We start from the raw sequence: 15417 nt of genomic DNA on the forward strand, positions 1-15417 counted from the left end.
GATCCTGGATATGAGATGTGATAATATTTGTATTGAAAATACTTCAAAATGAGCAACTGAAAAAGACATAACCCCAAAGTGCACAAAGCTTGTCAGAGCATGTGTTGACAAGTTATGTGCCCATTAGGATAAAGTGTTTGTTCTTAATTAGTTAAGTGTCCATTTTTTACATCTATTACATATATTTTACTGGACAGCACTTAAAACAGTGGACTGTCTTGTGGCCCTAAGATACTTTCCAATGCCGTTCACCTGGTTTCCAAATTCAAAGAACCCCAGTCCATTGGAAAATTGTACAGTAATCCACACGCATTTTCAACATATCTATTGCATGATAACACTCATTCTAACTTGCATGGTACAATTTAACAAAACAATTCCAATTATAACAACATTTTCTAACAGTATTTTGACCATCAAAATCTTCAAATTTAACTTACTTTTTATTTATTTTTTATTTTTGCACATGCTCAGTTCATATGTTAATAAACACGTTTTGGTTTTGACTTAAAATATATATGTAACTGGTAATAGTCCACATCATGAAATCATGAATTGGTATTAATGGTTAAAGGGATATGAAACCCATTTTTTTCTTTCATGAATCAGATAGAGCATGCAGTTTTAAACAACTTAATAATTTACTCCTATTATCAATTTTTCTTCATTCTCTTGGAATCCTTATTTTTGATTTAGCCACCAATCAGCAAGCACTACTCAGGGTTCTGAACCAAAAACGAGCTGACTCCTAAGCTTACATTCTTGCTTTTTTTTTCCAAATAAAGATACCAAGAAAAACGAAGAGTAAATTAGAGTAAACTAGAAAGTGGGAAGACCTGTTCAGTCAGTCATTACTGAATTAATTAGTTGTTATATATACTGTGTGTGTATATATATATATATATATATATATATATACACACACCGTATATCTATATACATATACACAAACACACACACACACACATCTATATTTATATATAGTGTAATATTTGCTCCCACACTTGGTAGCTCAATAATCCCAGAATTGTTGGCTACTATATTTTAACAGTATTCGTATATCTAATTGCTGTTTTGTGCACATAGTTTTGTTGCAATCTTACATTAAAATGTATGTTTTTATAGGTTATTGTTGTTTTCACTGATGGACTAGACGATATTACAGAACAACTCAGAAAAACATCTGAATCCCTCCGGACCCAAGGTTTGTTTTGTATTATGATTTTTTTTAAAATATATATTATACAGATGTTATAAACAAAATTCTATTAAATAATCTAAACTTTTAGACATATAACCAATATATTATAAATAAATACAAATGAATGAATGAAAATAACTGTATTTTGTATTATATTTTGTGCTATAATTGTTTTAATCTATTATTTTCTTCCTCCTCTTTACATAGAAACATAGATTTTGATGGCAGATAAGATCCATAGGGGCATATTTATCAAGCGCCGAATGGAGCTTGATGGCCCGTGTTTCTGGCGAGCCTGCAGGCTCACCAGAAACAGCAGTTATGAAGCAGCGGTCACAAAGACCGCTGCTCCATAACCCTGTCCGGCTGCTCTGAGCAGGCGGACAGGAATCACCGGAATTCAACCCAATCGAGTACGATCAGGTTGATTGACACCCCACTGCAGGCGGCTGATCGGCCGCGAGTCTGCAGGGGGCGGTGTTGCACCAGAAGCTCTTGTGAGCTGCTGGTGCAATGCTGAATACGGAGAGCATATTGCGCTCCGCATTCAGCGAGGTCTGTCGGACCTAATCCGCACTGTCGGGTCAGGTCCGACAGACATTTGGTAAATAGTCCCCACTGGCTCAGCATCAGCAAGTCTGCCTGATATTTCCTAAAAGTTTAAATGTGTAAGAAGAAATGGAAAGCACTAGAGCTATGACCTTAAGCAGTAGTTATAAACTCTCCCTTAGGAGTTTAACAAACAGTAGAAAAAAAGAATGTATATATAAAACAATATATATATATACACACAAAAACTACAGCGCCCCTAAAAGGCTAAAGGCTAAGTGGCAATAAACAACATATAAATGTGTAGTGTCAAAAAGCGGCTAAATACAAGGTAATGCCGAACTGACAAAAATCACTATGTTTAAAAGGATTTAATAATATGACCATATAGATGTGAAATGAGACAGAGGGGCCGATTTATCAAAGCTTCAATTGATAATGCGCTGGAAGTCCACTTCAAATATGACACGAAATTTGATTTGCCGTATTTAACAAAGCGCCAAGATCGTCAAATGTTGAAGTGTGTGACGTAATATACGCTCCCGAATACTGATCATCCTCTGTCACATTCGATTCCATTTGACCCTCTTGCCAATTTAACAAACATTCAACAAAGACATTGTGTCAATTCCAACGCAGCGTACCTATCATTCAAACCGCCACCCTTGAGGCCGCGAATGCCATAGAAATCAATGGGAGTCTGAAAACACAGAAAGGTTATGTTCAATGCTGTAAGAGAATGAAGCATATTAGATAATAAAAGTAAATTATAAACGTTATTAAAATTGTATACTCTTTCTTAATCAAACAATATTATTGCTCCAAAGTTGGTGCAAAGTATTGCTCCAAATTTGGTGCAAAATATTGCTTCAAATTTGGTGCACTAGTAGATATAGGGATAAAAATGTAATTAGAGACAAAGATGTAACAATCCATAAGTAGTAATGTAGTAGTAATATATTAATTTCAAAGCAAGGGGACAATATTATTGCTCCAAATTTGGTGCGAAGTATTACTCCAAATTTTGTGCACTAGTAGATAGAGGGATACAAATGAAATAAATAGATTACTACTTATGGATTATGTTACATCTTTGTTTCTCATTACAAAGCAAGGGAACAATATCATTGCTCCAAATTTGGAGCACTAGTAGATATAGAGATACAAATTAAATAAATACATAACATAATAAAGATAACTTCCTTTTTTTTGGGGGGGGGGGGGAATAAATCTATTTGCACCATGTTTAAGGCATGTAATACAAGTCCCACGCTCCACTTCGCACCAAATTTGATTAGGAAATGCATAATCACATGATTTATGACATCAAGCAATCTGATTTAAATATACATTTTCTACTATAACTAACGAATCAAATTGCTCAATACTTGTGTCATTGATCACTCATCAGAACTTGTAAGTGCCATTCGTAACATTGTGTATTATACTTTGAAAGTATGTATATGTGCAATTAGTATTACAATTAAACATTGATGATGATATTAGGACACACAGTGTAATATTTTAGACAATGATTTTAAAATTTGAATGATGTTTCATTCAATATTATCTTAAGCTGATAGTTCAAAGGGGTAGCGACCTAACATTAAAGTGCCCCTGTTTTTAATCAACTTTTTAAAAACCGGGCACTTTAGCATCAAAATTTACATTCGCTTTAATCTATGTGAAAATATGATATATCAGATTTTTGTATAACAAATTCATAGAAAATAACTTTCTATGAGATATTATTGATTGTTCAGGTATAAATATACAGTAGCTATGTCTTGGACATTAACAGATGAAAAATAAAAGATTTGTTTTAGAGAAATGTGCTTGTTCATGGACAGTAATGAAATGGTATAAATAAAGTTTAAAAAAAAACAGAATGAGCCCTATTTATGAAATGTCTGTCCGACATGATCAGATCAGTGGATCATGTCCGACAGACATCGCTGAATGCAGAGAGCAATACGCTCTCTCCGTATTCAGCATTGCACCAGCAGCTCTTGTGAACTGCTGGTTCAATGCCACCCTCTGCAGAAGGGGTCTATCAACCCGATCATATTCGATCGGGTTGATTTCACACAATCTCTGTCTGCCTCTTCAGAGCAGGCGGACAGGTCATTGAGCAGCAGTCTTTAGACCGCTGCTTCATAACTGGTGTTTCTGGTGAGTCTGAAGACTCGCCAGAAACACGGCCTTTCAAGCTCCATACGGAGCTTGATAAATGGGCTCCTATATCCGCAACATCGATGACTCTCTTATTTATCAAGAGTCCGATGCTCATCGCTCCGTACTTGACTCGCATATTTTTGACAGACTTTTTAATAAATAAGGACGTCGTATGTAGATTCGCGGCAGCAATGTCTGGCGAGTGTATTGACTCCAGCAAATGCTTCGAGATTGACGCAATGATAAATAGGCCCCACAGTATGTATAAAAAGCACAAGTTGTTACTTTAGATAGCACAAAAAAACAGAATATATAAAAAGTAACAATAAAATATATATGATACAAAACCAGAAATATTTCCTTGTCCTTTACATATTTTCCATTGCCAGGACGCCATCTTGGAGAACAGCTCCGGTTTCCACAAAGCCTTTGAGACACAGACTGTCTTTTGTATCATATTACTTTCTAAAGTAACAACTTGTGTTTTTTATACATACTGTGTCTCATTTCACATCTTTATGGTCATATTATTAAATCCTTTTAAACATAGTGATTTTTGTCAGTTTGGCATTGACTTGTATTTAGCCACTTTTTGACACTACACATTTGTATATTGTTTATTGCCATTTAGCCTTTAGCCTTTTAGGGGCACGGTAGTTTTTGTGTATATATATATATATATATATAGAGCAATAACAGTTATAGTGCACTCACTGTTCCAAGGATCATCTGCCGGGGTGCTGCGTGGAAAAATGTAGATTTACGTTCAACCCCAAGGAAGAAAACGCTTCACTCTCCGGTCTTTTCGTCAATATTTATTTATTATTCACAAGAGTTGTATTACAGCATTCCCAAACGTTTCGACACCTATTGGTGTCTTTTTCAATGGGTATTTGCCAAAATTCTTTTGTCCCAAAAGGCTCCTAACAAACTATTCCTAACCGCTTACCTATAAACCCCCGTATGTGCTCACGTCACTTCCGGTGCCATGGAGGCCGCTCCCCCTTGCGCGTGTCACTGCTCCTTCTCTGCCGCGTGGCTAATTAACATAGCTCCACCTGCGTGTTGACATATATCAACACGTAGTACACCCAAATATGCGCATGTCAGGGGCCAGCAACTCCGATAGCATCGGACTGACGAATAAACGTGTATTACAAAAAAACTTATCTATCCCGTCTATTTGTTAAAAAAGTGCTGTAAAAGCACAAGATAAGAAACTTAATATTTCCTATTTACACAGTGAACCTAATACCCAGTTTATTTTGTCAACTATATATCCATTAACTTCATCTCAAGCTTGTTTGTACTTACATAATGACTATTCTATAGTTGATTGTAAAAAATGGTATGACAGTGGAATTACTTGGTTGGTGGGAAACTTATCATAATAACATTCATCCCTAATGGAATAAGGTAGAAAAAACTTTTTGGTCCGCAACAGTACACTGTATCATGGAGCTTCTTTGATTTACAAATGTCCTTATTCTATCCACTCTATACAAATGGGTAATACAGTCCCTTATAATAGAAATGACCTGGATCAAACAATCCTAGACTTCCCATTAAAGGAAAACATTAAAATCCAGTTGTACATTTAGTCCTTTTGGTGCTACTGTATCCAATCGGTAGATCCAGGAGGTTTCCACCTGGAGGAGTTTGGTATTTCTATCTCCCCCTCTTCGTAAGGGCGGCACATGATCTATGAGTATGGTCCTTAGACTTGCAGCTGTGTGTCCTGCCTGGAGAAAATGTCGAGCCACAGGTTGATCAGACTCACGTTTCTCAATCGCTTGCCTGATCGCATGGCGATGATTCGCCATCCTCTCACGAAAGGTGGTCGATGTTTTCCCCACATACATCAGGGAACACGGACACATCAGTACATAGATCACGTAGGTACTAAGGCATGACAGCCTATGCAGAATCTTGTACTTCCTCCCAGTGTGTGGATGATGGAAGTGCATACCAGTCAGCATGCTATTACACGTAGTGCAGTCACCACATCTGTAGCATCCCAGTTTCCTTTTTGTATCCAACCATGTCCCCTTTTCGTAACACTTAACCGGGTCGTTGTGGACCAAAATATCCTTTAAATTGGGTGCTCTTTTGTATACCATCCGTGGTGCTTTTGTACGTGTAAAAGGTAAGGTCTTGTCAGAACTCACGATTTCCCAATTCTTCTTTACCGACTCTGATAGAGTCTTAGATATGGGGTTGAACGTTGTTATAAAATTGATGTTGTCACTCACATCTTCCACATTCTTCTTCACACCCTGAGGCAGAAGTAGTGACTTTTGATCTTGTTGCACCAATTCAGTGTGTACCTTTTTGATCAATTTTCGTCCATAGCCTCGTTGTTCCAATTTATTGACCATTTCTTCCTCTTGGATTCTCCTTGTCTCCGGTAGTGTATTATTGCGGACCACTCGCGTAAGCTGAGAGGAGACAACACCTCTTTTTTGATGTCCCGGATGGTAACTTGTGGACAGCAACAAGGAGTTTTTGTCAGTGGGCTTTGAGTATAATGAGGTTGAAAATTTATAACCCTCATCATCATTGTAAATTGTAATATTTAAATCCAAAAATGGTATACTTCTACAATCACAGGAGTACTTAAAACGAATGGTAGAGTCAATGTTATTCAGAGTATCAACCCATTTCTTCAGTGATTCCTCTGACCCTCGCCACACTAGAAATACATCATCAATGTATCTTACATATAGCTTGATGCAGTCTATCTCAAGAATTTGCATTATATTGGTCTCATACCAAGCCATATATAGATTGGCATATGCGGGAGCCATGTTTGAACCCATTGCAGTCCCTGATACTTGTAAAAAATAATCTTTCTCAAATTTGAAGAAATTCTTCTCCAAACAAAAGTTAAGAAGTTCTAATAGGAACTCAATGGGTGGTCCCGCATATGCCAATGAACTGCTCAATATTGATCTAACAGCCTGTATCCCGCCACCATGAGGGATGGCGGTATACAGGCTGTCAACGTCCATAGTGACTAATAAGTCACCTGGACTTAAGGATTGCCAATTCAGTAACTTCCTGATAAGGGATGGAGAATCTAGTATAAAAGAGTAAGTTTCTTTAACAACTGGTTGCAAGTGATGGTCTATAAAAATGGCCACATTTGAGCACAAAGAATCCCGGGCAGACACAATAGGTCTGCCAGGGGGCTTTGTCAGTGTCTTATGCACTTTCGGCAACAAGTATAGTACCGGTGTTACTGGGTATGATGTAGTCATAAATTCAAACTCATTTTCTTTAATCATGTCTGATTCAAACCCACACTTCAAAATATAGTCCAGTTCCTTCTTAAAACCATTTGTTGGATTTCCCCTTAGTTTACAATACACCCTACTGTCAGTCAATTGTCTATATGCCTCCTCTCTGTAATCAGAGTAGTTTTGTACAACAATTGATCCCCCCTTGTCCGCAGCATTTATGATGATCGTGTGATCATCCTTTAGATTTTTAAGAGCCATTCTTTCACCTTTCGTAAGGTTAGGAAATATTTTTTCCACTTTGGCTTGCTCACACGTGTCACTGATCATGCGTGAGAAACTGCGGATAGAGGGATTGTTGTTAACTGGGTCAAATTTACTCTTGGTTTTGAAATTGCTGAACGGGGGCTGTTCCTTGTTTTTAAAAAAATCTTTAATTTTAAGTTGTCTCTGTAGCTTATATGTATCAACACACATCTGAAACTTATCCAGGGTGGGCGTAGGAACAAAGGACAAACCCCTATTCAGCAATTTTCTCTCATCCAGGCTAAGGGGTCTATCACTCAAATTGTAGATAATATCTACCTCTTTTTTATCACTTTTTTCTTTGTATCCTCCCCTCCTTGTGTGGGGTCTCGATTGCTTTGTTTTCCTGGGAGCGGAGGTTTTTTGGCAGACCTGGTACTTATCCCGCCTAAAGGGTGTCCAGTATTCTCACCAGTATTAACTGTCTCAGTGTCCCCTTCTGATGTTTCACCCCCACTGCTATCCACAGTGTCTGCAATATTTTTATTATTAAAGCGTCTCCTACGTGTGTAATGGGGTCTATCTTCCTTCCCATAAAGCCATCTGTAGACTCTCCGCTCTCTGTAATCAGTTTCTACAGTGGCTAGTTTGCTATTTTTAAATGTCAACAAATCATTCCGATATTTATTTACCTGGCCCTGTAGTTTCTTAACCCAATCTTCTCCTGTATCATCAAGTAAAACCTGAAAGCTCATCTGTTTGGTGTCATTTATCTCCACTCTAATTAGCTGCAGTAATCTATTGGACTCTTCAATTACTAATAGAATTAAATCATATGAGCACTTATTAAGTATTGAACACCATTTTTTACAGAAGTCTGGGTTTGACCTACCAATTGTAGGTACATTTTTTATACGAAAACCACGTGGTATGTTTCTATTACGGTGATAGTTTGACAAATATACAGTGTGTAGGTAGTGATCTACCTCTCTTTTCTGTAAGTTAAGTAGCTTATGATAGACATCAAGTGGTGTTTCCCCTCTCAGCTCACGCAAGTCTGTATTCACCAGGATGCGTGCTGCATCTGCTTCAGTGAAAATCAGGGATTCTCTGTTACTATTATCATCCCCTGTATTTGGGTAATCATCGGCTGTAGCCCCCAGGGTCTCCATGGGATATATCCCAGGGTTATGGTCTCCTCCAAAGTCCAGTAAATAGTCACTAGGCCACCGGTAGTTCAGTATATTAAGGTACTGTCTCTTTCCACACCATATGTGTTTAAAAACAAATCACAAGCAGTATTTTTCAGATACAGAAACTGCACGTGACAAAAAAGCACTTAGCAAGGTCAAAAATAGGTACTCACAGTTGTATAGTTAGAGTAGTCGCCACAATATATTATTTTCAAGTATTGTATGCAACGATATATGCAGGGTGCAACTTAGATAATATCTTGAGCAATAACAGTTATAGTGCACTCACTGTTCCAAGGATCATCTGCCGGGGTGCTGCGTGGAAAAATGTAGATTTACGTTCAACCCCAAGGAAGAAAACGCTTCACTCTCCGTTTATTCACAAGAGTTGTATTACAGCATTCCCAAACGTTTCGACACCTATTGGTGTCTTTTTCAATGGGTATTTGCCAAAATTATTTTGTCCCAAAAGGCTCCTAACAAACTATTCCTAACCGCTTACCTATAAACCCCCGTATGTGCTCACGTCACTTCCGGTGCCATGGAGGCCGCTCCCCCTTGCGCGTGTCACTGCTCCTTCTCTGCCGCGTGGCTAATTAACATAGCTCCACCTGCGTGTTGACATATATCAACACGTAGTACACCCAAATATGCGCATGTCAGGGGCCAGCAACTCCGATAGCATCGGACTGGCGAATAAACGTGTATTACAAAAAAACTTATCTATCCCGTCTATTTGTTAAAAAAGTGCTGTAAAAGCACAAGATAAGACCCTTAATATTTCCTATTTACACAGTGAACCTAATACCCAGTTTATTTTGTCAACTATATATCCATTAACTTCATCTCAAGCTTGTTTGTACTTACATAATGACTATTCTATAGTTGATTGTAAAAAATGGTATGACAGTGGAATTACTTGGTTGGTGGGAAACTTATCATAATAACATTCATCCCTAATGGAATAAGGTAGAAAAAACTTTTTGGTCCGCAACAGTACACTGTATCATGGAGCTTCTTTGATTTACAAATGTCCTTATTCCATCCACTCTATACAAATGGGTAATACAGTCCCTTATAATAGAAATGACCTGGATCAAACAATCCTAGACTTCCCATTAAAGGAAAACATTAAAATCCAGTTGTACATTTAGTCCTTTTGGTGCTACTGTATCCAATCGGTAGATCCAGGAGGTTTCCACCTGGAGGAGTTTGGTATTTCTATCTCCCCCTCTTCGTAAGGGCGGCACATGATCTATGAGTATGGTCCTTAGACTTGCAGCTGTGTGTCCTGCCTGGAGAAAATGTCGAGCCACAGGTTGATCAGACTCACGTTTCTCAATCGCTTGCCTGATCGCATGGCGATGATTCGCCATCCTCTCACGAAAGGTGGTCGATGTTTTCCCCACATACATCAAGGACCACGGACACATCAGTACATAGGAGGAGACCATAACCCTGGGATATATCCCATGGAGACCCTGGGGGCTACAGCCGATGATTACCCAAATACAGGGGATGATAATAGTAACAGAGAATCCCTGATTTTCACTGAAGCAGATGCAGCACGCATCCTGGTGAATACAGACTTGCGTGAGCTGAGAGGGGAAACACCACTTGATGTCTATCATAAGCTACTTAACTTACAGAAAAGAGAGGTAGATCACTACCTACACACTGTATATTTGTCAAACTATCACCGTAATAGAAACATACCACGTGGTTTTCGTATTAAAAATGTACCTACAATTGGTAGGTCAAACCCAGACTTCTGTAAAAAATGGTGTTCGATACTTAATAAGTGCTCATATGATTTAATTCTATTAGTAATTGAAGAGTCCAATAGATTACTGCAGCTAATTAGAGTGGAGATAAATGACACCAAACAGATGAGCTTTCAGGTTTTACTTGATGATACAGGAGAAGATTGGGTTAAGAAACTACAGGGCCAGGTAAATAAATATCGGAATGATTTGTTGACATTTAAAAATAGCAAACTAGCCACTGTAGAAACTGATTACAGAGAGCGGAGAGTCTACAGATGGCTTTATGGGAAGGAAGATAGACCCCATTACACACGTAGGAGACGCTTTAATAATAAAAATATTGCAGACACTGTGGATAGCAGTGGGGGTGAAATATCAGAAGGGGACACTGAGACAGTTAATACTGGTGAGAATACTGGACACCCTTTAGGCGGGATAAGTACCAGGTCTGCCAAAAAACCTCCGCTCCCAGGAAAACAAAGCAATCGAGACCCCACACAAGGAGGGGAGGATACAAAGAAAAAAGTGATAAAAAAGAGGTAGATATTATCTACAATTTGAGTGATAGACCCCTTAGCCTGGATGAGAGAAAATTGCTGAATAGGGGTTTGTCCTTTGTTCCTACGCCCACCCTGGATAAGTTTCAGATGTGTGTTGATACATATAAGCTACAGAGACAACTTAAAATTAAAGATTTTTTTAAAAACAAGGAACAGCCCCCGTTCAGCAATTTCAAAACCAAGAGTAAATTTGACCCAGTTAACAACAATCCCTCTATCCGCAGTTTCTCACGCATGATCAGCGACACATGTGAGCAAGCCAAAGTGGAAAAAATATTTCCTAACCTTACGAAAGGTGAAAGAATGGCTCTTAAAAATCTAAAGGATGATCACACGATCATCATAAATGCTGCGGACAAGGGGGGATCAATTGTTGTACAAAACTACTCTGATTACAGAGAGGAGGCATATAGACAATTGACTGACAGTAGGGTGTATTGTAAACTAAGGGGAAATCCAACAAATGGTTTTAAGAAGGAATTGGACTATATTTTGAAGTGTGGGTTTGAATCAGACATGATTAAAGAAAATGAGTTTGAATTTATGACTACATCATACCCAGTAACACCGGTACTATACTTGTTGCCGAAAGTGCATAAGACACTGACAAAGCCCCCTGGCAGACCTATTGTGTCTGCCCGGGATTCTTTGTGCTCAAATGTGGCCATTTTTATAGACCATCACTTGCAACCAGTTGTTAAAGAAACTTACTCTTTTATACTAGATTCTCCATCCCTTATCAGGAAGTTACTGAATTGGCAATCCTTAAGTCCAGGTGACTTATTAGTCACTATGGACGTTGACAGCCTGTATACCGCCATCCCTCATGGTGGCGGGATACAGGCTGTTAGATCAATATTGAGCAGTTCATTGGCATATGCGGGACCACCCATTGAGTTCCTATTAGAACTTCTTAACTTTTGTTTGGAGAAGAATTTCTTCAAATTTGAGAAAGATTATTTTTTACAAGTATCAGGGACTGCAATGGGTTCAAACATGGCTCCCGCATATGCCAATCTATATATGGCTTGGTATGAGACCAATATAATGCAAATTCTTGAGATAGACTGCATCAAGCTATATGTAAGATACATTGATGATGTATTTCTAGTGTGGCGAGGGTCAGAGGAATCACTGAAGAAATGGGTTGATACTCTGAATAACATTGACTCTACCATTCGTTTTAAGTACTCCTGTGATTGTAGAAGTATACCATTTTTGGATTTAAATATTACAATTTACAATGATGATGAGGGTTATAAATTTTCAACCTCATTATACTCAAAGCCCACTGACAAAAACTCCTTGTTGCTGTCCACAAGTTACCATCCGGGACATCAAAAAAGAGGTGTTGTCTCCTCTCAGCTTACGCGAGTGGTCCGCAATAATACACTACCGGAGACAAGGAGAATCCAAGAGGAAGAAATAGTCAATAAATTGGAACAACGAGGCTATGGACGAAAATTGATCAAAAAGGTACACACTGAATTGGTGCAACAAGATCAAAAGTCACTACTTCTGCCTCAGGGTGTGAAGAAGAATGTGGAAGATGTGAGTGACAACATCAATTTTATAACAACGTTCAACCCCATATCTAAGACTCTATCAGAGTCGGTAAAGAAGAATTGGGAAATCGTGAGTTCTGACAAGACCTTACCTTTTACACGTACAAAAGCACCACGGATGGTATACAAAAGAGCACCCAATTTAAAGGATATTTTGGTCCACAACGACCCGGTTAAGTGTTACGAAAAGGGGACATGGTTGGATACAAAAAGGAAACTTGGATGCTACAGATGTGGTGACTGCACTACGTGTAATAGCATGCTGACTGGTATGCACTTCCATCATCCACACACTGGGAGGAAGTACAAGATTCTGCATAGGCTGTCATGCCTTAGTACCTACGTGATCTATGTACTGATGTGTCCGTGTTCCCTGATGTATGTGGGGAAAACATCGACCACCTTTCGTGAGAGGATGGCGAATCATCGCCATGCGATCAGGCAAGCGATTGAGAAACGTGAGTCTGATCAACCTGTGGCTCGACATTTTCTCCAGGCAGGACACACAGCTGCAAGTCTAAGGACCATACTCATAGATCATGTGCCGCCCTTACGAAGAGGGGGAGATAGAAATACCAAACTCCTCCAGGTGGAAACCTCCTGGATCTACCGATTGGATACAGTAGCACCAAAAGGACTAAATGTACAACTGGATTTTAATGTTTTCCTTTAATGGGAAGTCTAGGATTGTTTGATCCAGGTCATTTCTATTATAAGGGACTGTATTACCCATTTGTATAGAGTGGATGGAATAAGGACATTTGTAAATCAAAGAAGCTCCATGATACAGTGTACTGTTGCGGACCAAAAAGTTTTTTCTACCTTATTCCATTAGGGATGAATGTTATTATGATAAGTTTCCCACCAACCAAGTAATTCCACTGTCATACCATTTTTTACAATCAACTATAGAATAGTCATTATGTAAGTACAAACAAGCTTGAGATGAAGTTAATGGATATATAGTTGACAAAATAAACTGGGTATTAGGTTCACTGTGTAAATAGGAAATATTAAGGGTCTTATCTTGTGCTTTTACAGCACTTTTTTAACAAATAGACGGGATAGATAAGTTTTTTTGTAATACACGTTTATTCGTCAGTCCGATGCTATCGGAGTTGCTGGCCCCTGACATGCGCATATTTGGGTGTACTACGTGTTGATATATGTCAACACGCAGGTGGAGCTATGTTAATTAGCCACGCGGCAGAGAAGGAGCAGTGACACGCGCAAGGGGGAGCGACCTCCATGGCACCGGAAGTGACGTGAGCACATACGGGGGTTTATAGGTAAGCGGTTAGGAATAGTTTGTTAGGAGCCTTTTGGGACAAAAGAATTTTGGCAAATACCCATTGAAAAAGACACCAATAGGTGTCGAAACGTTTGGGAATGCTGTAATACAACTCTTGTGAATAATAAATAAATATTGACGAAAAGACCGGAGAGTGAAGCGTTTTCTTCCTTGGGGTTGAACGTAAATCTATATATATATATATATATATATATATATATATATATATATATATATATATATATATATATAAATATACAGGGAGTGCAGAATTATTAAGCAAATTAGTATTTTGACCACATCATCTTCTTTATGCATGTTGTCTTACTCCAAGCTGTATAGGCTCGAAAGCCTACTACCAATTAAGCATATTAGGTGATGTGCATCTCTGTAATGAGAAGGGGTGTGGTCTGATGACAACAACACCCTATATCAGGTGTGCATAATTATTAGGCAACTTCCTTTCCTTTGGCAAAATGGGTCAAAGGAAGGACTTGACAGGCTCAGAAAAGTCAAAAATAGTGAGATATCTTGCAGAGGGATGCAGCACTCTTAAAATTGCAAAGCTTCTGAAGCGTGATCATCGAACAATCAAGCGTTTCATTCAAAATAGTCAACAGGGTCGCAAGAAGCGTGTGGAAAAACCAAGGCGCAAAATAACTGCCCATGAACTGAGAAAAGTCAAGCGTGCAGCTGCCAAGATGCCACTTGCCACCAGTTTGGCCATATTTCAGAGCTGCAACATCACTGGAGTGCCCAAAAGCACAAGGTGTGCAATACTCAGAGACATGGCCAAGGTAAGAAAGGCTGAAAGACGACCACCACTGAACAAGACACACAAGCTGAAACGTCAAGACTGGGCCAAGAAATATCTCAAGACTGATTTTTCTAAGGTTTTATGGACTGATGAAATGAGAGTGAGTCTTGATGGGCCAGATGGATGGGCCTGTGGCTGGATTGGTAAAGGGCAGAGAGCTCCAGTCCAACTCAGACGCCAGCAAGGTGGAGGTGGAGTACTGGTTTGGGCTGGTATCATCAAAGATGAGCTTGTGGGGCCTTTTCGGGTTGAGGATGGAGTCAAGCTCAACTCCCAGTCCTACTGCCAGTTTCTGGAAGACACCTTCTTCAAGCAGTGGTACAGGAAGAAGTCTGCATACTTCAAGAAAAACATGATTTTCATGCAGGACAATGCTCCATCACACGCGTCCAAGTACTCCACAGCGTGGCTGGCAAGAAAGGGTATAAAATAAGAAAATCTAATGACATGGCCTCCTTGTTCACCTGATCTGAACCCCATTGAGAACCTGTGGTCCATCATCAAATGTGAGATTTACAAGGAGGGAAAACAGTACACCTCTCTGAACAGTGTCTGGGAGGCTGTGGTTGCTGCTGCACGCAATGTTGATGGTGAACAGATCAAAACACTGACAGAATCCATGGATAGCAGGCTTTTGAGTGTCCTTGCAAAGAAAGGTGGCTATATTGGTCACTGATTTGTTTTTGTTTTGTTTTTGAATGTCAGAAATGTATATTTGTGAATGTTGAGATGTTATATTGGTTTCACTGGTAAAAATAAATAATTGAAATGGGTATATATTTGTTTTTTGTTAAGTTGCCTAATAATTATGCACA

At 38.9% G+C, this 15417-nt stretch overlaps 1 protein-coding gene across 1 annotated transcript in view; it reads left to right on the forward strand.

Annotated features, from left to right (window-relative positions):
- Positions 1-15417, forward strand: part of LOC128660439 (collagen alpha-6(VI) chain-like) — a 534497-nt gene that overhangs the window by 224785 nt on the left and 294295 nt on the right. The window contains exon 13 of the mRNA XM_053714286.1: positions 1126-1204. Within this exon, the coding sequence (XP_053570261.1) occupies positions 1126-1204 (79 nt within the window). The remainder of the gene's footprint in view (positions 1-1125; positions 1205-15417) is intronic.

This window comes from Bombina bombina, chromosome 5, assembly GCF_027579735.1.
Source record: "Bombina bombina isolate aBomBom1 chromosome 5, aBomBom1.pri, whole genome shotgun sequence".
Lineage (NCBI taxonomy): Eukaryota > Metazoa > Chordata > Amphibia > Anura > Bombinatoridae > Bombina > Bombina bombina.